Here is a 25,061-nt window from a genome sequence, read left to right as displayed (position 1 = left end):
GCAGCTATACTTGTTACGGTCCTGGGAATTGAGGATGCGTCAGAGCGATGGATACTGTTACTGATAGGATACTTGCCATGGAAGGCGGCTTGGAAAACTCTTTCACCAGCACTAGACTCAGGGCCGGGACGACTTGGATGGCAGGAACGAGTCAATTGCGATTGTAATTCGGTGTCTACGGCGGACTCGACTGAGCTAGGCGGATCAGGGGTTTCCATATCGCGTTGTGGTAGGCGTCCCGGACCGGGTGATAAGCTTAAGCTTAATTGACTTGTAGTGTTTACCAAAGGCGAGGCATCCATGATACCAACAACAAAGCGTCCCAGTGTCATGCTATTTGATGAAAAAAGCGGCCGTCTGAAGATGGCAGTAACGTCGGATTGACAAAAGTCGCTAATATCGTCGGTGTGACGGAAACTATGGTCCGTCTACTGCAGGAGTCTGCGGTAGATCTGCAGTCGAAGGGAGTCCTAAAGGGACTGGAGTTAGCGCCATTGGAGTGACAGATGATGAACCAGCACCGGAGTCACCGTAGGGTCCAACTAATGGAGTAGCGGAAGGAGCGGGGGCGATAGGGGGCAGCCATACCGCTGAATTCGCTCGAGCATCAAATTCCCTGAATACAATTCCCTGTGGCCAAGTATCAGGGTTCAAGGCCGCATTTTTGTACGCCGGAGGAATGCCTACTTTGAAAGAAATGAAGTTGAGCGATTGAAGGTCGGCCCCTTTTTTCACCAGTGAAACAACACGAATCCTGATCCTGGTTTTGTAGACCATCTCGAATAAGTCGCTCGACGACCTCGGAGGTCACGGTGGGGTGGAAACGTGAGAGATACACCCAGAATAACTTGGGTGGGGTGCTGACCACAAGCTTTTCGGGGTTCTCGACGAGTCTGGTGCCAGAAGTCGGTTTATTCGGAGTTTCCAAGTCACCGCGACGACGTTTAGCGGGACTATCGCGAGCTGAAATTCGCATCGGGGTTGCCGGATTGACCTTATCGGCGAGTTTGGCTACATCGTTGTTGTTCCACACGATTTCGTCTTTCAGCTCCGAGTTTCCGTTCATTTGCCCTTCTACGACGGACGATAACACGTTTCCCAAGGACGAAATGGTGCTTTTAAAACGTGTGAATTTCATCATCCTGACGCACTCGTTACACATCCAGAACAAGTTGCTATTTGACCGGACGAATTTCATAAAATTGGCATTCAAACCAGCGCACTTAATGTGACCAACTTGGTCACAAAAATTCAAGCATTTTAAGAGGTCCTCCGCCTTCTTTATCATTTTTGCACATCGATCGCCAGCGGTACAGTCGGTCATTTTAAAGGTAAAATTAAATCGCGTTGAGTGAACACCAATAAGTATGCTCTTAGTAACCCTGGCCGTGCACGAGTATTGATATAGCGGGTAACGATCGATGGTTAAGGCGTGTTTCGTCGGCGATCTCCTTCAAGGGAATATCGATTGTCCTGCACTGTTTAGCCGCCTTGATATCAACACTAGGATGCGTAACTTTCGTTTACACGCTTTCCTCGTCAATCGGCACTCAAGAACTGGCTGTGGATTACACGAGAGAGAGAGAGAGACCTATTCTGTATTTCGTTCGACTTGTTTCGAACGAGATGTTTTGCCCATTTGATTTTGCTGGCGGAAATTTCGTTCGAAAAAACTTTCGTTCGAAATACTAATCCGTTCGAAATATAGAATAACGGTGAGAGAGAGAGGAGAAACTGTTTTTCCTGTAGCATTTCACACTTTCACGGCACGCATGGTCATCCGGCACAAGTCTCCAAATCCGGGACTGTCCCACAAAACCCGGGACGACTGGTTAGCTGAAGTTAGTTGCACACCCAAAAAATAGTTTATCTGGTAGTGTGGCTGTTGAATTTTCTGTTACATTTTCTAGACCAAATGTAGACAAAATATACGAAGTAACCTAAAAGATCTATCTTGATTGATATTGAAGAATAAATAATCTCCTTGGTGTTGATCGTCAGTTGTCGTACTATATTCAATGTTTCTTCACAATTAGGTCCTGAAACGAATAATTGTGTGAAGAAGGAGCAGATAGCACTGGAAAGTGGTGATTTTTATTATATTAATCCAGGTTGCATGGGTGGAGCCCATTTGTCAAACTTTTTTGATTTTCCAATCTCCTGGATACGGTTAGAAACCGTCACGGTTGATATTGCGCGTCAGAGGAAGCTAAAATGCCCTCAATTAGCTCAGTATTGTCAGCATCTATTACTAGATTTATCATCGCTAAGTTTTTTCACTGCAATCACTGCGTTCATTAACTAGTAAGCTCCTGGGCCCAACGCATCATTAATATTGCGAGTGCTATTTCCGCTGCTTTTTAATGTTAACAGAAGCAAGAAAAACGAGATACTAATATGCTTTTGTCTAAGTTTCCTTCTTAAGAAACAAAATAATAGGTGGCCCGGGGCAAGATAAGCACCCTATTAGTATCAGTTTTGAAACAACATTTGATTCATAAACTAAACCACAAGTTGTTGAATTGTACTCAAAGAAATAAAAATTACCACGTACAATTCCTCTGTATAAGTTATCTTTCTTATAGCTTTGGTTTCTTATAACATTCTGCTATCAGGAAATAACTTGTAAAAATAAAAACGTTTGGCGTTTCATTTTGGCCTATTGGGTATGCTACATGCGAATTACCGTGCGAAAGAATAACAGCAATGTTTCGCTCTTCTTTATTAGGAACGGCTTTAATTTTTCTTCGGACATAATTCGCTAATTAGTCATTAATCTTATCAATAACCGGCACTTTAGGTAGAAAGCTCAATTTGTTAAATATAGCTTAGTGCTTTAATATTCGAAAATAAGATATGCTAACCTTCACCGTAGAGTGTTTATTCGAGTGTTCTCAATACTCTTCTCGGATGCTTTTTGACTTCAGCTACAAATGGATTGTTTTAATGATAGAAACAATTAGGTACATTGTGCTTCATTTCGTTATACATCTGTGACTATTGAATAACAAACAATACCATTATGCGTGCCGAGAGAGTAATTGTCTGTTGTCTTCTATGCAATCAAACTAATTAAACTTCACTAAACAATAGAGACTCATTGTTTTATTTTTATTTTTAGGTAACTATTACTAACAACTGTATGTTTAATATCAACTGAGTTCATCATAAATCAAGAATTCTAACGTATGTTCAGAGATATCGTCAAAAAAGTGACAGAAATGTTACAGAAAAAATCAAACCCACCATCAATAATAAGGCTAACGAACTCGTGGCCAATACCTAACCGGACGTGAACTGATCGAGGAAAAAAAAAGAAATCAATCCAGCGCGCACGGGAGAGCACCGGTGACCCCGCCAGCAGTCTATGCTATAAATTATCATAGTTCAAAATCCGTTCCATCGCGTAACCGGCGACCGGCGAGCGAAGGCTCAATTTTGCCAAGCTATGCATTGCAACGGCAATGTCTCGCGCGAGCAAAAATATTTACATTTTAAAATCTTTTTTCGCTGACTGATGGCTTGTGTTCGCAATTCCCCCATCGGCTGCTGAACGTTTTCGTCGTGTAGACGGTGTCGGTTGAAAGGAACAAAACGCGCGCTTCTTACAGGCAACTCAAGGACAAGCAGCAGTAGCAGCAGTCAGTTATTCCAAGGAATTCTCTTCGGACTCACATACACAGACACGTGGGGCCATTTTGAATCGGTTTCATCCGATCCGTTCTGCCGTTCCGGCACAAAAGCAAGGCAGCAGCGAAGAATAATCTTCCAGGGTTTTGGCCTGTCTACTGATGTTGCTGTTATTTCTTCTCGTGGAGAATAAGAAAAAAATGGGAATAAAACTGTTTTCTTCGGTCTCGCAGATGTAGGTACCTATGTAGAGGAACACAGGCCCTTCATCCGCGTTTTGCTTTTGCTACAACAGGCGGCAGATTTTCTCTTGAATCTCCGGTCCGGAGTTAATTCTCTTGCAAGCGCCATAAGGTGCCACAGTGTGCGTGTGTTGCCACTGAACAAGCTGACGGCGCACTTGTAGACACCGCACTTTTATGGCGAGAGAAGAGGAAAAGTTCCGAACCGCTTTCAGTTTAGCGTCGTCTCCGGTTCAGTTCGTAAGCGTTTGGCCAGTGTGTCCCGTCGTCCGCGACAGACAATGATGGCTATCGGCTGGTGTGCCTGTGTAGAGAATAGCAGTATACATCCAGTGCTAGCGAAATGGCGGGGTCATTGGGTGACCCCTAATCAATCACGCGGTTTGCGAGTGTGCTTCCGGGCGGGCGGTCCGTCGAAATAGCGGCTCCTGTATGGGATCGGCTCCTGATGGGATCGCTCTAGCTGGAGAACTATAATATGTACGCTTGTTAATAGTGCACCTCAAGTTGCTCTAGTGTGAGACAATACACATCACTACATTCGCTTGTTCGATTGTTCGAGGTTGATGAAAGCGAGTGAGCGGAAAACTAGTCATGATAAGCAAGCAATAGCAAACGTTTCATTTTGAATGCGATGTGGCTGTTCTTGGAGGCGTTTATCGCTAATGTGTGCTAGTAAAACATAAATCAGAACCAGGGTAGCATCGTGGAACGGTTCGGCGAGAGCTTACGTGACTGTGTGTTTGCTTTAATTAAGCGCGTCGGTTTCCTTCTGATGTGTTGAACAACGTCGATGACCTCGTGACGATCTCAAGGAGCAGTCGTGCTGGAATTACAGCGACATCGGGTTCTAATTACTCTGCGTCTTTCATTTGGTCGTAGTGGAAAAAACTCGGTGTAATGTAAAGAACTTGTGTTGGTCTGTTGAGCGCATGCGCACGCGTTAGGCAGTGTGTTTGAACATTCTCAGCCAATAAAGCCGCTAAAGTGACCATGCGCACGCGCGTCGCACAAAGCCGACTCTGATTGACAACGCACACACTAGAGCGCTAGGGAAATGTTGCGCACAAGCGCTGGCTGGAACGATCTGTACAGCAGGCCGTGCACATTATCATACAACTAATGGTACCGCAGACGGGTATAGGTTGTGGCTTGTGGACAGGAATGCCGTGTGACGTGCTTCATTGTGCGCTATGTTTATATTTGACTTGACACTTGTTGATTGGTCCAGTGAAATACGGTTCTAATTCAGTTTCGTGCAAAGGAAAAGACGCTGAGTGGAAGAAATTGAACAGAATACCAAACTATAACTGCCCGCTCTAGTCAGCAGAGGGGGTGGCTGTGGCTGGATCTTGAAACGAGAGGTGCTAGTATAGTTTTCTGTATAGACTACATACAGGCCAGCCTGTGAGCAACGAACTTTTCAAAAGACACGCGCAGTCAAGAACACAGAATAACAAGAAAATTGTGCTCGGAAGAAAACGAAGATAAAGCTGGAAGCGACGGCGGTGGTGCGATCAGCTTTAATAATACAGGCAAAAAGGAAGAAAAAGAGCAATTGTCGTCATCATCATCGTCATCAGTCAGGCAGTCAGCAATCAGTCATCGTTTTGCTGGTTGCTCAAACGTCATTGATTCTCCATCTCTTTCACCGAGGAGCATAAGCTGGAACACGGTATGTAGACGAAGCAGCAACAGCGAGCTGGCTAGTAGAAAAAAACAGAACCACCTGGAGAGCAAGATACCTGATTTTGACGGGTATTACCCAAGCACAAAAGCACACTCACACGAACGAATGCTGGTACAAACGAGTGCTGACGCTGAGCCCACCGGCCACAGCAAAGCAACGAAGTGGAGAAGGAAAAAAAGGTACATACTTCTATACGACATGATTGTTTTAAATACAACATTCTGCGCTTTCAAAATACTATACAAATGTGACGTAACATATCTGGTGCGCGGTTCGGGCGCAGACATAAGTCTTGGCGTCTTCTATGAAAATGTAACTTAAGCTGGTTTCAGAGGGGCATAACATGCTCTGACGCTTAAACTAATTTTTTTGTGAAATTTTTTATTCAAAAAGTGAGTCACTAAATCAGTATCAGTATTTTACGATGGTTCTGGACCTCACCTGGTCTAGAAAGTGTCTGTTGAATCACTGCCGGTGTAAGCATAACTGTCTCATGTTACATTTTTGTCATTTTTAATATTTTGATGTCTAACATTATATTTCCATATATATTTTTAAAAAATGAATTGAAAACATGGTGTTATAGTAGGAAAACCGAGAAAAAATTGAAGACAATTTGACCCAAAAAAAAGAAGCGACAAATAAAATAACATCAAAATTAAATAGTTTTAGAAAAATCAGTTTTTCAACTATAAGTGCGATTTTCTCATTTTCATGTTTTGTTACATGGGACAGATATGCTTCTAGCGGTAGTTCAGTCCCTAGGTATGTTGGTAGCAAGAATGACCAAAGAGTGATTGGAACAAAACTAGGTAAATTAAAGGCAGGAAAATCGAAGAAAATTTTAGCTCATTGTTTCGTATTCCAACGAAGGGAAAATGCCTCGAAACTGGTTAATTTGAACTTTAAATGCATTTTCAACCATCGAATCATGCGGGCGTCTACCTCATCAGCAGCTCGATCAAATTGTAGAGAAAATTTTAGCAAAGCGTGAGAACTTCTTTTGCCATTTATATATAAACACTCTTCGTTTCATTCAAGGAACTCACGGTAACGGTTCGCGCGAATGGATAGCGAAAAATAAACGCTAAATCACGAAGTAATTTAAATCTTTCCCAATGCACACAACACAACTTCCCATGCAAATTAGAAACATATACATGCGCAAACCATGGAGCGTTCATTTGCCGTAGATTTTGCTGACTGGAAAAACGCGCACAATTTTGCGACGTCTTAGTTTTTTTCGAATAGAAAAAGGGGGTTTTCGAATACTATTCTAGGAATTGTTAGTTGTAGCCAACAGTTTCAATGTAAATCTATCGGAGTTAAATTCTAGCAACGAAGCTCCAGTCCAGAGATTAAATAAAAGGAAATCAGAAACTACCTATATTATACATAGAGCCCTCATTGAACTTAAGTTTTCTATGTACGATGATGATTGGTAGAAGTAGGAAATGAGAGAAATCAGATCCCGCATCCCCAGTCATCATCGCAATATAATCATAGCGAAATGAAGAAGAAATAGAAGCGGAAAATAACAAGAACGAAGAGTAAACCGATAAAACATCACACTGCCAGCAGCGCGCGCACTACTCCACTTCGCAAGCCTCCGCGGGAACGGTTGAAGCTGGTCGTAGAGATATCATAGTGGTATGGTATGGGTCGCGATCGCGAGGAGGAAAACTGATGAACGAAGAGGTTGACGACCTCCGGCGCTAGCTCTTGCTAGATTCGGTCCGTTTTGCCGCCCGTCTAGCAGAAGACGTTCCGCTGGATGAGTTATCATCCTCCCGAAGCACGCCATTCGTCATGGCGATGGTAAATTTACCCCAATACTGATTTTCTCACTCCGTACATTTTGTTCATAGGTTTTATAAAATCTTCTCGAATTAGAGTAGCTACACACTCGATTAATTATTTTTCCATGAAATTTAATGATTCGTTCGAAGAAAGAAGAGTCTCTTATCGGAACAATGATGATCATAGTTTTAAGCCTTAGAATTAAAAATTAGCTAATATTAAAATCTAGTTGTCGTTTCGTATGATAAAGGGACGTTTTATGTCGGCACGGTTGATCAACCCGGAAGTGTGCAAATCTACTAGTGAATGAAGCAGTAACAGCAGAGCAGCGTTCCCTCCTTCCAACTGTTGTCGATGGGTGTGAGTCTAGTGTTTCACATTACGTTTGATAGCTTGTGACTAGATCCACACTCATTAACAAAAGTTCGGAATCCACCGGCATTACAGCATCATCGAGCAACCCCACCGCACCGCCACCATCGAGCGGTCGTTATTTATTCATTTTCATTGTTGTGGTACGCTCTCGATTTAAGACCGTCATTTGCATTCTCGAGTAGCTACTCATATCTCTGCATGCTTTCACACAGCACCTCGTATGAAAGTTTAGACAGTATATTCAATGGCTTATCAAATTTTATTAACAATTTAGATATTCCACTTGTACGGTGGTAGACTCCTCGCAGTTCATTTCAATTTCAAAGGTGTTGTTTTATTCTCTCTCCAGACAGCTGGTTTGCATGGAACAGTCCATTGTTCAGGCACTTGGCAGTTTAATATATGCTTCTTCCTGTTTCGTGAGGTATAGTTTCGTATCGAAGACTAATTATTCAAATATAAGATAGGTACTTCAATTTGTGGATTCTTTGATGAGTAGGAATAAGCAGGAATGGTTTCTTGGTGAAGTCAAGATTTGTGTAAATCTTGACCATGTAAATCGTAATGTTAGTCAGGACGGAATTTAATCTTTTCCAAAATTAATCTTTTTGGGTTAACCGGGATAAACTCAGGCGCCGGTTTCGACAAATTTTTGAACCGACACTTTTGCGAGTGCACGGCATAATCAGATTGATTCGAACTGGCCGGGAACTCAATACGTATAGGAAATCTTGTTCACCGCAGAAGCATACGGCATAATTAAAAATGATTGCCTCTAAAATATCAAGCACTTTAATTACCACATTTTCGAGTTCGTTTGCGTTGCAGGCCTTCCGATCGGAGCGAAATAACAAATTTATAACAGGACGGGCTCTAACTAACAAGCATTTTTTAACAAGATCTTCGCGTTTAATATGGTCTCGTTAAGTTGGTAACATAGAACTCATTCTCCGCATTAGTAACCGCGACGCCTTTACGTTCTAAGCTTGTTGTTTCTATAATGTAATCAAAAAAATCGGCGCACGTATCCGCATGAATGAGATTCATTGTGCAACATTGTTGACGTTAGCTTTCATCCCATTCAATCTGCGCCATTCAAAAAGCGCGTCAATGTCCATTAGAAGGCACCCAGCAGCAGTTAGTGTTGTGATTACACGGTAAAATTGGAGGTCATCAGCGTATAATAGTGTCAGAGATTACAGATTACAGTCAGATTTCCGCATAGATCGTTGATGAAAAAAAACGAACAGCAAAGGTCCCAAGACACTACCTTGGGGAGCACCGGACTGAATCTGGAACGGAGAAGAGCACGCCCCGCCAACTTTCACCGTTGAGCTAAGCTTCGTCAGATACGACAGGATCCATTCCGTCAGCCACCCAGGTAGACCCATTCTCGTAAGCTTATCAACCGCCAGAGTGCGTGGAACCTTGTCAAAATCAACAAACACAGCGTTGATTTGTTCTCGTTTTTCGATTTTATCCACAATAGTTGATACATAGCTTAACAAGTTCGTAGTGATCGAAGGGTTTTTCATGAAGCCGTGGTGTTCTGCAGATATTATGGACTTGATACATTGGTAGAGCGAATCATGCATCATACATTTGAGGGCCTTTGGCAGACAGCTAAGAATGGAGGTCCCACAGTAGTTCTCTGCTTCGTTAAACGAACCAGATTGTTATTGAAACAGATTTCCTGGGAAGCGCCTCTCGCTGACAGAACGATTAAACTCTAATATTTCATGTTAAGCGAGAATCATAAACTCATTAACCCTTGGTAACCCTCAGCCTATCCCACAAAAGTTGCTTTCTGTGATTTAACAGCAAATTTTTTACGTTTTTGTTTCGGCACATGAACCAATGTCAGTGATCCAAAAATCTTCACATGACGTAAATCTACTCTTTTGTTGGACCAAGCTTTTTCTGGAATTATCTCCGATGATCTAGTTATCTAGAAGGAATCGTTTAGCAACTGATGCGAAAAGTTGCATTTACGTACTCTGTCCCACTATTGGTCCTTAAAATTTTCAGCTTTCGTCCTGTCCGACGTTCGGCTACAGACTTGAACTTGATATATTCTTCAAATGCTTGGTTTTTCGTTTCCAAAAATTACCTAAGAGCAAAGCCTGGATGCTAGTTCCGTTATCGAAATTTGACCTTCTGTTTTTTATACGACAGACTTCGCAACCAGCTGTTAGAATACAGGACAGTGCGGGGTCAGCGGCGCTACGATCCTATTGACTCTAACAGCCTCTCCCAGCCGAGATTCGAACATACGACGACTGGCTTATTAGACCAGCGTCTTACCTCGAGGTCAACCGGAAGGCAAAAATTACGTGCCTGCATCATTAATAAAAGTCGCCACAAATCGGTTTCGGAAGGAATTTCCACCGGACCGACTAAATCCAAGTGCACCAAATCTAGTTACCCCTCAGCTCGGAAATTAGTGGAAGGAACCGATTTACGAATATGTTTGCTTTCTATGCAAGTCATACATTCGGAAATTTCATAATTGGTCAGATCGATCTGCCATCCTTTTCAGTTTTCGTAAAAGTTTGAGAATTGATAATAGATGTCTACTTCTTAACGATCCGATTTTCCAAGTTAGACCGTTGTCTTGAAAAGCATTACATATAACTTTTCCCAGGCTCTCTTAGCATCCTGGACTAAATTATAGTTGATCGTTTCCAGGCTCAAGCAAATTATGGCTAATGCTCGCAAACTCACTTCCTCATAGATATTTTGACCTTCCGCCGCGGTAGCAGCGGACCAAGATCCTTCTCGGATGAGCGTCATTTTCATGGCCAAGGCCCCAGAAGTGGTGTAATTTTCACGACTCTTCAGATTTTCGATGACCGGCATTGCGACGTTCAACTGTACCGCTTTCGCTCACTGCTAACACGTGCATCACTGGTTCCGTCTCCTTAGGACATGATTTTTTTCTTCAGATGTGGTCAATTCTGAGTCCAAAACAACTTTTGATATTCTTTTGGTTTAGTCTGTGTTTGGTTAGGCAAGAGTGAAAATTTTATTCAACAAATAACAGTGGTTGCTATGACTATTAAGTATATACATGGATTCTAACAGTTTTTAACATCAAAATTTTTTTCGTTTTTTTTTCGCCGTTTGCCTCAATGCACACGCATTCTATGGCTGCTTTGCTGGAAGAAGCGTTAAGTTTTAACTTTCAAAAAAATAATTATTATAACAACCCTAACCTCAGTTTTACTCCATTTTACTTCTTTGTTATTAGTTGGAGGGATTTTTCAAAGTTATACAGGTTGGGGCGAAGGATCTCAGAATTTCATAAAATTTGGAACATATGCGGGCTTAGTTAATGAACTTATTCATGAAAACTATATTTAAAAATTCAATATATTTTTCCAGAAAACTCCAAGGCAAATTTTACGATTTTCCCGGTTATTGCTTATTTAAAAGTTCATCGCCCTTGAACCAAGTATCGTAGAACAAACATTTGTGAAACAAATTTTAATGACATTGCAAGAAAATTTTCTCAGAAATCTGAAAAAAAATATTAGCTGGAAAAAGTTTTACAGTAAATTTTCCATGACGGTGGAAAATTTAAAAAATGGTTGAAAAACCATGTTCTAATTCTTCTTTGTGTACAATAATTTAAAAAAATACCTTCAGATGTTTCCTAATAACAAATTTGTTACCATTACATTCGTCATCTGTCGTCGAGTATATAGGCATAGCTTGTATCTAATACCTACATAAAACTCTCACAACAGGCATATCGCTTTTCCGCAATCCACCGTAAGGTTTTTTTATCTTTCGTTTTCCGATCATCATAACAAGCACGCGTTCTTATACGTTCACTATACGAGCCGAGCCGCCCCTTGCGGAAAGCAGTGCGTTGCATGAACCGCGAACCGGAGGAAGTGCAAACGAAGCGAAAATCCTATACCTATACCTAACCTATCGCACTCACGGCACAGCTCTTCTTGTGAGAAATGAACGTGCGCCGATCGCGGTAAACCTTTGGCGGAAAAACAATCATCATACCAAGACGGCTCTGCCGCCGGCGGCGCGTTAGCCAAGCCGTCGAAAACCCCGGAAGGGTGAAGATGTGAAACCGTTAGAGTCGCACCGTTTCAGTGCAGAAGAAGTGCAGCACAGCAATGTGTTGTTGTGGCGGCATCCCATCAACGGAAGGAGAACAAAGAACCATTGATTCCACCCAGCAAACCGTGGGGTTTCGGAAAATCAACAACACTCGCGTAATAATAAATAATTGAGCTCAATTTTCGTTGGCGTGCATGTATCTGGTGCACGGTTTTTTTATTGTCTCGTGACTAGATTACATGCTCGTCTATGAAGTTGAGCCGAAGCAACATGCGCCAAGGGCGCTTTTCTTATGCCGGGATCTGTCGGGACAGTCAAAGTTTAAAGTCCAAACTGAGTGAAGATCCGCACGAGTAACGGTGTAAATGGAGACCCTTGTAGTTTTTTTAACGACTGACGGGAGGAAAGCGATCGATAATTGAGCTAGGTAGAAATGATGACTGCTGTAACTGCTGCTGTTGATGCTGCTGCTGCTGCTGCTGCTGCTGGAGAGTGCGAATACTTAACCCAAGTAGAAGGCAACGCAATAATTGCACAGTTTCAAAATGATTGGTTTGTCCATAGAAGGAAATCGACGCCCATTAAGCTGAATCGTGTCATGCAATGACATTACAGGGAAAACGGTAAACTTGTTGAAGGCTGCAATCACTTGGGGTTGATGTGTACTTGGATGGTTAAAAAACTATGAAAAATATGTACAATAAAATAGTAGTTTGAATCAATTTTTAGAAAAAAATGAGAAGAGTTGTGTTCCAAACACAACCGGTTGATGTAGTGCAACATTAGGCGCATTTTGGCGATGAAACCTTGAATATTAAACAAAACAACAATCAGAACGCTGGTTCATGTATAGAAGCGTAAACAACAGCGTAACAGCTTAAAGTAGAAATAAATAGCATCTCAAGTAACAGTGAAGGTTTTATGACACTCTTATAATGGTTTTTTGAAACGATGGTTCTACAATTGATGAAGGGACGGTAGGGGAAAGAAATCAAAATTTTTTGGTGAAGGAAGGGAAGAGCGGAAAGGAAGGGGGGGGGGGGGGTATTGGTAGCTATGCTTGACAAGTAGTCATTTTGACTCCCACCTTTTGTCCAATGCTGGAAGGTGCATGAGTCGAACCAAGCTGTAATCTGAGAATGGTTTTTATGACCAAAAGTGGTCATAGATACCATTATAAGCGAGTAATAAAACTTGAAATGTTACTTGAAAATAATATTATCGATGCTATTATCTTCTGTTAATTATGATTTGAGTTCTTATATCTTTAGAACACTTTATATTTCTATTTAACAAAATATTTGAATTATCCTACAGAAGAATTCGCGATAAATTTTCAAGAACAAGAGAAACCCTAATGACATAAACGTACGGTTGTCCATACTGTCAATGATCAAAATAGAAGCCAGTCGTTTAGATACTGTACCACTTGAACTTTTTATGTCCGGTTTACTCCCTTACTGCTGAGCTACTATTACCATGGCACGAAAATTGATTCTAATTCTATCTAAGCCGAATTGCCACACGGGTGGGGTGCAAGCTTCGACCGAACTTTAAAAGTCGGGTAGCAAATGAACGACGATAATGGCTCTGCTTTTCTTTTTATAGTATTCCAATAGACTTTACACATCAGGAAATAGGTGCTACATAAGTTCCGTAAGTTTCTGCTTCTTCTTGGAGAAAAAGCAGCAGCCGTACGCCATCTTGCACGTTGAGCCCCTCTGTTCCTAGTGCCAGTGTGGGGGTTGTTGAAGAGATCTGCCTTGCAATGTGCCCGGCCTACCGTAGCTTACTGACTTTCGTCAGATGTATGATGGGAATCTCTCCAAGCAGTGCCTGTAGCTCTTGATTCACACGCCTCCATCACTCTCCGCTTTCAGTTTGTACTCCGGAAATATTGTTCGCAGCATCTTCCGCTCGAACACGGCAAAGGCGCGTATGTCCTCCGTGAGCAGCGTCATGGCTTCAAGTCCATGAAGAACTGCCGGTCTAATAAGGACTTTGTACATTGTCAGTTTTGTACGGCGGCGTATTTTTTGCAGTTATCTGCAAAGCCTAACAGTTTGCGACCGTTACCTTGTCTCAACCCTCGCCGCGACTCGAAGGGACTCGAGAGTGTCCCGGAAATGTGCACGAAAGACATCACTCGATCCAATGCAGCTCTGAACAGCCGCGTCAGGTTATTCGGAAAACCGAGTTCGTGCATTATTTGCCATAGATAGTCACGATCGACTGTATCACATGCTGCTTGGAAATCAATAAAGGTGTGATGCAAGATCTATTGGACGGAAAAAATTTGGTCCGTAGTGGCTCGAGCCCCCACGAAGCCTGTCTGATAATTCCCTACTAAACATTGTATTCCTCCGGTAGTTTTTTCTCGTTCCATATCTTAGAGATAACCCAGTTTCTTTTCCATGCTTTTAAAGGTCCGCTGGTTGGTGGTCCATACCAACAGCATTGTTGGTCTTCAGCAACCCGATTTCTCATTTGACTTCTTGGAGATCAGAAACTAGGACATTACTATGTTCCGTTGGCACTTCTAGGTTAACTTCTGTTCCGCCTCCTTCTGTAACTTCGCCATTAAGGTATTCATCGAAGAACTGCTTTCACCTGGCGACCACCTCGCGCTCGTTTGTGATTGGATTCCCTCCCTAGTGGCTACACATGTCAGATTTCAGTTTGAAACCCTTACGAGTTTGGTTCACCTGGTCCCGTAAAATTTGCGCGTGTCATTATCTTGACATAGTTTTTCTAATTGGTGCTTTTTACTCCTCAGAATCGTGGTCAACTAGTTCGTTGCTCGTCGGTATTTGGCCAAGCTCCCCCTAGTGGTAATGCTCAGATAATTTTGGCAAGCATTTTTTTTCTCCACCGCTTGTTTGCATTCCCTATCAAATCAACCATTTTGTATACTCCACGGGGCTCAGCCAAGTGCCGAGTATGACCGAGCGTATTCTGCTCTAATCGTCTTCGAGGTTTTAAGCACCTAAATCAGCGACAGAATTCAGTGCCTTATCCAGCATTCGCGCGTACTTCTCGGCAGACAGTGGTTGCAAGTTATCTAGCTGGATAGTCTATGAATTTCAGTAAATTAGTCGTATTTCTGTAATTCTGTTTTTATTTGAAAGAATAGTTTTTCATTGATGATTGCTTCGAAAAGTTTGTCGTCGTTCAGCTTCCTTTAGTGTCCATGATTCATGTCCGTAGAGGAATTTGCAAACTACGGGACTTAAGCTGGCTACGTAATTCATAAGCCAGCACCATTTGTTTGGACTTCCACCTTCCCTGCCCAGTTAGCTTGAGGTACGATGCTGGTCTAACAAACCAGTCGTCGTATGTTCGAATCTTGGCCAGGCGGTGTTTGCTAGATAGAGTCAGTAGGATCGTTGCACTGGCCCCGTAATTTTTCTGTACTCTAACAGCCGGCTGCGAAATCTGTCGATAAAGAAGAGTAATGTCTAAAGACGGTATAAACCCAAAGCTTTGCTTTCTACGTTCCCTGCCAACAACCGTGTACTTTGTTTCGGCGGTGTTAATGGTAAGTCCAATGTCCCTGCTTACTGTTTAAAAGCCCTAAGGCTTATAAACTTACTAGCTGACTACCCGATCTTAGTTGAGACTCCTTTTTCCCTCCGTCAGTTGTGTACAGCTGTTGTAACGAAAATTCTCATAATGCAAGAAACAAAACATGTTTTCTTTATTTGAATGTCTCTACTCCCTTTGTCAGTTCCCCTCCTGTTGTCCCCCGGCCACTTGTAAATCGGTTTTCTTCCCTGTAACCCTTTAAACCGAAACAAAGCCTTTTTACGTTTTTGGGCCTCCCCCTTGTTAAAAGTCACCCTATTCCCTCTTTAAAAAATCCAACCAATTATGCAACTGCTATTCGTTCCGAAGAAACGCATTCCTTTTCCCATTTGAACCTTCATCTCCCTTTTAAGAGCTCGTCTCTCTCTCTCTTTTGCCAACCCCCCTGCGCTGATTCTTTTATGTCAAAAAAACATGTGTTTGCCAAACGTTGTTTGATGAAGAAACGTCCAGACGTTCCAGAGTTATGGCGGAATATTCATTCATAGTCACGTTCCGTGACCTCCCCCCTTGTCGGTTGCTTCCTATTTAGCTCCCGTTTCTGCCACGTAGCTAATTTGCTTTATGAAAATTCCTATAACGAAACGAAACAATGGATTCTTTCCAGGGTGGCAACTACCTGGAAAAACCTGGAAAACCTGGAATTGTCAGGGAATTTGAAATTACCTGGAAAAACCTGGAATAATCAGGGAATTTTTAACAAAATCAGGGAATTTTTCAAACAACCCCAATGATCGATTCATTTAGTAGTCAAGTCAAGAACACTTAGAAATAGATAAAGAAGTACGGCACACAAGCGATAGATTGGATTATCGATAATTAGCTCAGTGTTTTGCAAAGGGCCTTATTCTGCGGGGCAAGTGAAGTGATATAACAAATTTAGTTTGCACTCACTTTGCGCGTTTCGTTTGGCGTTAGTCAAGTCGAATCGAATGATATTGAAGTTTCAGGACGGACATTTTGCGGCATGTGACACAATTCGCAGAACATCGAAGTAAATGCCAGTGGCACCGCAGCGAAATTCGGTTTTCGAGAAAAATGTTGGAGAAATTCCACTGACTCACGGCAGTACATAAACCTGCCATACTGTTGTAACAAGTTGTAATCGAAAGCCGGGTGTAGCGACCCTACCTTCCACGTTATGAATTTTTGGCTCTATCTTGGACCCGGAAGGGGTAATCCCGATCAATCCATGCAAAGTGAAATAAGCCGCGTTGGTCAGAAAGTAGAACAGCCACCAGTGGTAAAGTGAAATTAAAAATTAGCTCAATTAAACTGCTTTTTTGCATGGCTTAAGAACGCTCGAAGAACGAAAATTAAACATACGAACATTTCCGCGTGGCTGGCAGGAAAAGCACCATGGCGGGTTCGAGAGCTAGCCGCAATGGGCACTAACACTCCGCTTGCGCCCGAGTTTGCGAATAAACTTGCGCGGGAAAAAGAACAGATGAGGAACTCACGGGAGGAGTGTAATTTGCTGGTCGGCAGAAAAAGAGAAAGTGATTGAAGAATTCGCCTAGGGAAATAGAGTAGATGGGGACATTTTTCTCAATACCTCGTAGATTGATAAATAATTCAAATATCAATGATCGAAACACATTTTCAGTTAAAATTATATCGCCATATGAAACCTAGAATTTTATTAAACACCGGGAAAAACCTGGAAAAATCAGGGAATTTGGTTTTTCGTATCCAGTTGCCACCCTGTTCATATATCCCTTCTCGGCGGAACCCTTTTCTTTTCTCACAGTCACTTGCAGAACTGCAATCGGTGAATTTAAGAGAAACGCAACCCTTTTTAAATATTTGAAACTTCCCCCTTTTTGTTACCCCAAGTGCTGAATCCCGTATGTCTATTGTTTATTTCTATTAATTAAGAGTCAACAGATTTTTCTATTCTACTGACTACTTAAAAACTAATAGCTAGAGTTCTAAATCGGGTTTTCAGCACGTTGCAGCTTGCGGCTGATGTCAATGTCGAAGTAGGATAGGACATAAAGCATATGTACAAGAAGGAATTGTTCCGTATTAAGATGTCCAGTCCTTCTGGAATCCACGGGCAGTCAATCCGGGTTGTCACAACATTTGATACGGAGACGGTTCTAGTTATGTTCCGACGTGTTTGCGGGGTGTCCAAGTTGATTAATCTGCAGCGCTGTTCGTAGCTTGGTCACCAGAGTGGATCATTCTATGGTAACCTACGCAAGGCAAAGCGGATGAACTCCCGTTGCACCCCGACTCTATTCGACTGACACTGTTTTGGTAATTTGTTTATTTGTTTATTTATATTTTATATCATCTGACAAATTTGTCTTAATGAACTAACATAACAATCAAAATGCACTGGACCTAGTAATTTTACTTTTAAACAAGTGCGAAGGTTCGCCGAACTCGAACAGATGCTCAATACTAGTGAATAACCTCACACTGAACGCTACGGGTTCGAAAAAGCCAGAGTTTGTACGGTGAAAATCGTTTACTAGCATGGAAGATGGTCTTAATACACGTTGCGATGCACGGAAGTTCATCATGGACAGGAGCTTCGGCGAGTCAATGTCGCCATTCAGCACTTTGGCCACGAGTAATACCTGTTGAAGTTTGCGACGCCGTTCAAGGGTATCCAGTCCAAGCAGACGACAGCGATCCGGATAAGGTGTTTACGAGTTTCATACGGGTGCGCAATTCTCGAGGTTGTTTTTGACGCAATCTACACGGCGTACGCTCTTGATAATCGATAATCGAACATTATAGGATTCAGCTTTCTCAAGAACGTAATCACTTCCCATCTGTCGGGGTTTAGTATCAAACGATTGTCTGCGCTATCCAGCGAATATCAACAGTTGCTTCAGGAGTGCGATATTGTCCGATGTATCGTCGACTTTCGAGAACAGTTTCAAATCGTCGGCGAACACAAGCCGAGGATCTTTGAGCATTAAAATTGACGTTGTTGAAATAAACAGGAAAAACCATCGGTCCGAGATGGCTACCTTGTGAGACTCCGGAAAAAGCAGTGAAAGCCGGTGAGATGATCCCATCGATAGACACATTAATAAATCAATTTGACAGATACGATTTAAACCACTGGAGCAGCGGCCCTCCAATGCTCAGTTTGTCCAGTTTTGCAACGGCGATTTGATGATTCAGCTTGTCGAAAGCGGACAATCCGTTACGTACGTAGTGAGTGTTAGTAGATTGATAGATGTTGGGCGCTTGGGCATAAATCCGTGTTGCTGGACGAACGAGACAATTGGCATGATCACAACGAACTCGAAGAGTTTCGATAATGAACATAATTTAATTTGTTCAGAAAATTATTACCTATGCTTGATTATTCCTTGTGTAAAGCAATATGAACTTCACCCTGTTTGTTTTCACAGAAAAGAAACCTTATTGCACTGTGCTGCCATAGTTTCGGAAGGTTTCTATTAGTACCTAGTAGCTCTGCATTCTGAGCTGTAAGTTGTCGCCAGAAAATTTTTTATTGAAGGTCATTATCAGCTGCTTGAAGTTGATTGGAACGGTGCCATTCCTATAATCGCATATCGGTTCCATATCCATTTTCATCGTTTTTGAGTTAAATATCAGATTCTCTCTTTTTCTTGCTTTACTATCCGTTATGAATACAAAAAAGCTGTTTTTATTCCAAAAAGTCTGAAAAAAATATAGAGACAAATTGTTCCATCTAAAAAATAATCGCACATCAGTCCCACCAAATGTTTTTCCTGGGTATGGCCATATATTTTACTTCAATCCATATAAACAATATTGGTTGTTGTTTTAACGCTTTTTAATTTTATTCAAAATTATCTGTTATTTAATTGAAATTCCTGAAGTAAAAATTAAATTTTTTAGTAGTCATCTTGGATTTGGTCACTTTATTGGATTTTATAACAAAAATCGCCGTTTTCACCATGAGCACCATTGGAAAGCTGAGAAAAAATGCTATTCGTAGCATAACTAATTCTATCACAGAACGGTTGCGACTGAGCAGAGCTGAGACTGATATGCGATTATTTAGCTACTCGATGGTCTTAGTAATCGCATATCAGTCTCTACCTTATTTTTTATTGCAATTTATCGCAAAAAATGCAATGTTTTGATAAAGAAGTTATATTAAAGGTCTATTTCATTATATTACGTCGAAAAATAGGAATAAACTGCGCTCAACAGGTGAAATAACCAAAATAAGAAAAATACCTTCAAATGATGTTTTCTCAACTCGATGATAATGCATATGGGACTGATATGCGATTATAGGCAGTGATTGGTATACAAAATATAGTACCGTGAACGTACCATATTCTGCGCAGTTAAGACATTTTTATGATTCTTCGGCTATTCTAAGTATTCTAGATTTAAATTAACAACGTGGATAGCCTCAACGTGTAGTACTACGGTCTATAATATCTGGTAAAAAATATGGGAATTATAAGTCGACCAACAATTGAGTATATTTTGCGTTTTGTAAACTTATCCACGGTGCCTAATTCTGCGCAGTTTCTTGCTCATGTTCCTAATTCTGCGCATGTTTGCTCCTAATTCTGCGCACCCAAAAAGTGAAAATAAATACTCCTGCCATGCTGTGTATGTCTTTATACGCTGAAAGCGGCATTAGCCATTACCATAATTAAATTCATGCTCCGGTCTCCTTGTGCTGTCCGGGTGGCAAGGAATATTGTTATCATTTTGATTGCTTCATTTTAAATATTTTATTCTCGATAACGTGAAGGGAGAATTGATTCGGGTTTTCTGCATACGGAACATTACACTTTAGACTAATACTAAAAATTGTGTTTTCATATAGAAACCACTGCCCCACTCTCTGACGGCCCCATGAGGTTGGACATTAAAAAAAATAGAAGACATGGTTTCATGAATTGGCGCTCATGGGTTCGGACCCCGAGACACAGCACGTCAGGATTCAAATCAATGCAAGTTAAAGATTCTACTTGAATTTTCATGCCTCTATACCTCAGCCATTTGGGTGTGGTTGCGTATTCTTTCGCGCTTTCTTCGTAGGATACATTACTGCGCAGAATTTGGGACAAGAATAAAAAATCTGTGCCTAAATCTGCGCATTATTGCATCGCATTTTTCTAAGGAAAGCAATGCAATCACTCTTTTTGTCTTAAACATGACTAAAACTAATTATTCTTTCTAATTATGCTGGGTAATTTGATCATTGCAAAGAATTTCGATCATAAATTTGTTAATTTTCTAGCAGGACAATCTTAGCGTTGGTCCTAACGACGATGTTTTCTGCCATATAAAATACTTTCAGATTCACGTTAAATTATTTCGCTCTCAAATATTATGGCCCATTGGTGAATAATGGCGTAATATTCAACAGACATTTATTAAAAAATAACGCAATGATCATAGTTATGCACAATGTTAAAAAATACTTATATAAAGAAAAATGCGCAGAATTAGGGGCGGCGGTCACGGTATTTGTAGCGCTTTCAGCATCAAAGACACCTGTGAATTCAACTAAGCAAGCTGGTCTAAATTGTTCTAAAGTTACGTAAACTGAATGTCTAGTGAATTGTTTTTTTTTTTTTGATATTCTAAGGTACAACACACTCGAACTCAACCGGGCAATTGTTTTTTTTTGTTTTTAGGCCAAAAAAGCAGTCTCTCGGCTTCACGCTCAAACTCCGGACCGAAACAAGGCCCAATTTTCGCCAGCCAGTTATTCGCCCCTGTAAGTATCATAGAATATTTTGTTAAAATTTTCCTTGATTATTTTGTTCTAATTTCCTAACTTGTTCTAACTTTGTTTGCTCACTTCTTTTTCTTCTCCAACACGCAGTTCCTCGTCGAAACGTTCGGAGCAGGATGGTCCCAGCAGATCGGGCAACGTGGTGTACACCTTCGGAAGTGCGCATCTGCTCAAGCAAACCAACTGGTCGACGGCATCATCGGCGTCGGACGACCAAAGTCGAAGACCGCTCTCGATCGAGGTACGGCTCTACAAGGGCAATCAGCTGACGGCAGAGGATAACCCTCGCGAGGAGGGATCGTGCTATATGAGCGACGAGTGCAAGTACATGTACGATTCGAGCTACGATCGAGTGCTGATTCTGGGTGATCGAATCTACGAAGGAGGCAAGCAAATCTGCCAGAGGTTAGCCGAACGAAGAAAGCAAGATGCCGAACAAAGGGAAGCGAGCGAGGAGGATGCGATTCCACGGGATGATCGTGAGGCAAGTCTGATTGAGGAGGTTTCCATTCATCATGTCGATTTTCCCAGCACGGATAGGATATGTGTATTGGGAAGGATTGTTATTCAACCGGACAAGAAGGATGATTATCTGGCCATCGTAGATTTCGATGAACTAACGCTCCGTTATACAAAGTTGGATTTCAGTAAGATGAAATCGTGGTCCGTTTTTCCTGGTCAGACAGTTGTTCTGGAAGGTGTCAATCCTCGTGGTACAGTGTTTGAAGTGCACAAAATCCACTTTGAACGGAAGCTGCAGCTTCCGGTAGCTCCAGTAGACCTAGGCAGGCAGCTAAACATTGTGATAGCATCTGCTCCTTTCACCGAACAGGAAGACCTACTGTACGAAAAGCTGTCCGATCTGTTAGCCTACTGTAGTAACAATAATCCGGATGTACTTATCCTTACGGGCCCATTTGGTAGTGCGAGTAACGCACTGTTTAGCACAATTGCCGAGCCTTTTGAGGCGTACTTCGAAAAGATCATGACCAACATTATGAGTTCAATCTCGGCAAGCACGGAAGTCCTGGTTGTGGCTAACCATGACGACATTATGTCCATGTTTGTCTATCCCTCGTTTCCGTATAGAATAAATAAATTTTTCAAAAATCTTCATTTCTTACCCGATCCGTGCGTGGTATCGATAAACGGATTCGAGATCGCCATCACGACAGTGGACATCATCAAAGATTTGAGCGATGCAGAGGCTGGCGAAAATCGCGCCGGAGATAAGGTTAAGCGAGCGTTCAGTTACGTTTTTCATCACCAGACGTTTTATCCGCTCAACCCGCCACCGGAGAATGTTCCCCTCGACGTCGACCTACTGAACGAGTTCGGCAATTTGCCCAGGGTGCCGAATGTGATGATATGCCCAAGCGATCTAAAGTGTTTCGTTAGGGTGAGTGGTCTTTGCATCAAATCCTAGTCCTAGATGTTCATACTAATGAAGTTTTTTCTCCCTCTCGTTTATTTAGGATGTGAATGGTTGTGTCTGTATCAATCCGGGCCACCTATCGGACCCTGGCACCGGCGAAGGGACTTTCGCCCGAGTGGTAGTGCATCCGCCGGAAGCGGAAACGGCTGCGCCGTTCAGCTACATCGCTTGCCAGGTGGTTAAGTCTTAGCTGGTGAACAGTAGTTGGAGTATCGGTTGTTTCTCCGTGTTAATAAATACTGTTTCTGTATTGTAATTATTTCGTTTTTGTACGCAAAAGAAAATCCTTAAAATTGAAATTTCAGTCGGCAAATACAGGTTTTGACCACTAATAATTTAGCGGGTTCCCGCCTGATTTTCAATATTTTTACCCCAAGCGATCGAAAAATCTCATTGACTTCAATTAAGCAAACTGTTGAAAAATTCAGCCAGAGTGGCTCTCGCCGCATACAGGATCTTGCTCTAATCCAGAATCTATTTCTGGTGCCGGTGTGGTTCTTGAAGGCAACAGTACTTTACGGCCATCCGGCATCCTTTCGATGTGGTCGGCCGACCGTTGTCTCCCAACTTTCACCAGATGTACAGATGGGAATCCCTTCAAGTAGCGCCTACAACTCGTGATCCATACGCTTACACCACTCTCCGGTTTTTAATCTGGCGTAGATTGCTTCCGTCGTCCCAAGGGTTCTAGGCATGATGTCGAGGTCGTTTTTGAAGGCTAGGAGTTGGCTACTCATACTGAACATCGTTCCTCTCGTTTCAAAGCACTCTCGTCGGATCAATAGCGATGTAGAATAACATACATGAAAGTTCATCCCCTTGCCGCAACCCTCTGCACGATTCGAAGGGACTCGAGAGTGTTCCCGCAACTCGCACGTAGTACATAGTACATCACTCGTTCCAGAGCAGCTTTGATCAGCCGCGCAAGTTTGTCCGGAAACCCATTCTCGTGCATTATCAGCTGATCTCTTATACTTCCCTGAAATCCACGAAAATAAGATGCGTGAAAACGTTGCACTCTCGACATTTCTGGAGGATTTGTCGGAGTGAAAATTTGATCCGTAATAGCACAGGCCCCCATAAAGTCTGCCTGGTACTGCCCTACGAGTTCTCTTGCTGTTGGGGATAGACGACGTAACTAAATCTGGGAGAGCACCTTGTAGGGTTGTCCAGTGTAATATCGCAATCAGGGTATCGACTCAAATTCAAAAATAAAATTCCCTGACTTTCCCTGATGCATCAAATGTTTTCCCCTGGCCCTCAAAACTCGCTTAGAAAGCATATTTAGGTGATTTTTGACTTTACTTTTAATCCTTTTGCGTGGCTTATGCGACCTTCTGAAAACTAAAGCCAGATTTTTCACGTTTTACGAACACATACAAAAGATTCGTAAGGAAATTATTATTGGCACAAAAACGGGCGTTTCCGCTGGCTTCGAGGTGCTACAAAAGTCTAGATATATTGTTAGAATATGTTCCACATAGCATTAGCCAAATATTTTAAGCCTAACTGATGGACAGTTATTAAGGTATGGCTAAAGCTTGGTTGTCATGATTTCTTATTGCAACAATCAAGGCTTGAAAGCTACATCAACTCGGAGTGGCGGTAGAAAGGCACAACGTAGAGTCAATTTTGTGGTGTTGAGAAAACAAAAGCAAAGAGTTATGCAGTGGAAGACCGGGGATAACCGTATATGGGAGTTGAGAATACAGCTACAGCTTAATCAACGTTTTCGCACCGACAAGTCATAAATACGATGATGCTAAGGACGAATTCTATGACAGGTTTGAGAGGACCTTTGGGGAAGCGCACAACGTGAAAATTCAAGACTAACTCGCAGATAGATCATGTCCTAATTAACGGTCGACTCTTTTTGGAAGTCATCAATATACGGTCTATTTATATTTATATCTATTAATATACCTTATCGAGTTTGTCCACAAGGTTATCAAAATCGGCGAAGGCTCCCACTGAGAGGCCGCTGCGTTCCAACATCCCGCGGTTGACGGTTGATGTCGTTGCAGCGGAGTACACCAGAAAGCTTGATCAACGAATCAGAGAACAGCAGGAAGAAAGGGAAGAAGGGCTGTGGAGGTTCCTCCATGGCGCCAACAACTACGAGGGAAGTAATAGGCGCGACGTGTGGAAGACAGCGTAACAGCTTGTTTGATGCCGAATGCTAGAGAATGACATGACAAGATCCAGACCAAGAGTCGAATACTCACTAGGGGCACGTCAGAAAAGAGAAAATTATAATAAGACTATGTCAGCGGGAAAAGAGCCTGCTGTCTAAAATAATGTGAATACGAAGAACACGGGCTCGCCGCCGTAAAGGAGAGATTCATCAGGAACGACACACGGAATATCTAGCCATGCCTGTGCTATGCAATGATAGTGCTGGCAACTTCCATACTGATAAAAACCGCAAGCAGCCAGGTAGCAGCCTGGTGGAAACAGCACTTCCAGGTAAGAACAGGATAAGAATTGTGAGCGAAGGTC

The 25,061-nt window shown here is 42.2% G+C and overlaps 1 protein-coding gene across 1 annotated transcript in view; it reads left to right on the top strand.

Annotated features, from left to right (window-relative positions):
- Positions 1 to 22,766, top strand: part of LOC128740011 (DNA polymerase alpha subunit B) — a 43,795-nt gene extending 21,029 nt beyond the window's left edge. Inside the window, exons 3-5 of the mRNA XM_053835524.1 lie at positions 21,027 to 21,109; positions 21,218 to 22,526; positions 22,603 to 22,766. Of these exons, the coding sequence (XP_053691499.1) occupies positions 21,027 to 21,109; positions 21,218 to 22,526; positions 22,603 to 22,752 (1,542 nt within the window). The 3' untranslated portion in view covers positions 22,753 to 22,766. The remainder of the gene's footprint in view (positions 1 to 21,026; positions 21,110 to 21,217; positions 22,527 to 22,602) is intronic.
- The last annotated feature ends 2,295 nt before the right edge of the window (positions 22,767 to 25,061 follow it).

The sequence above is a fragment of the Sabethes cyaneus genome, chromosome 1 (assembly GCF_943734655.1).
Source record: "Sabethes cyaneus chromosome 1, idSabCyanKW18_F2, whole genome shotgun sequence".
Lineage (NCBI taxonomy): Eukaryota > Metazoa > Arthropoda > Insecta > Diptera > Culicidae > Sabethes > Sabethes cyaneus.
This window is presented reverse-complemented; position numbering and strand designations above follow the sequence as displayed.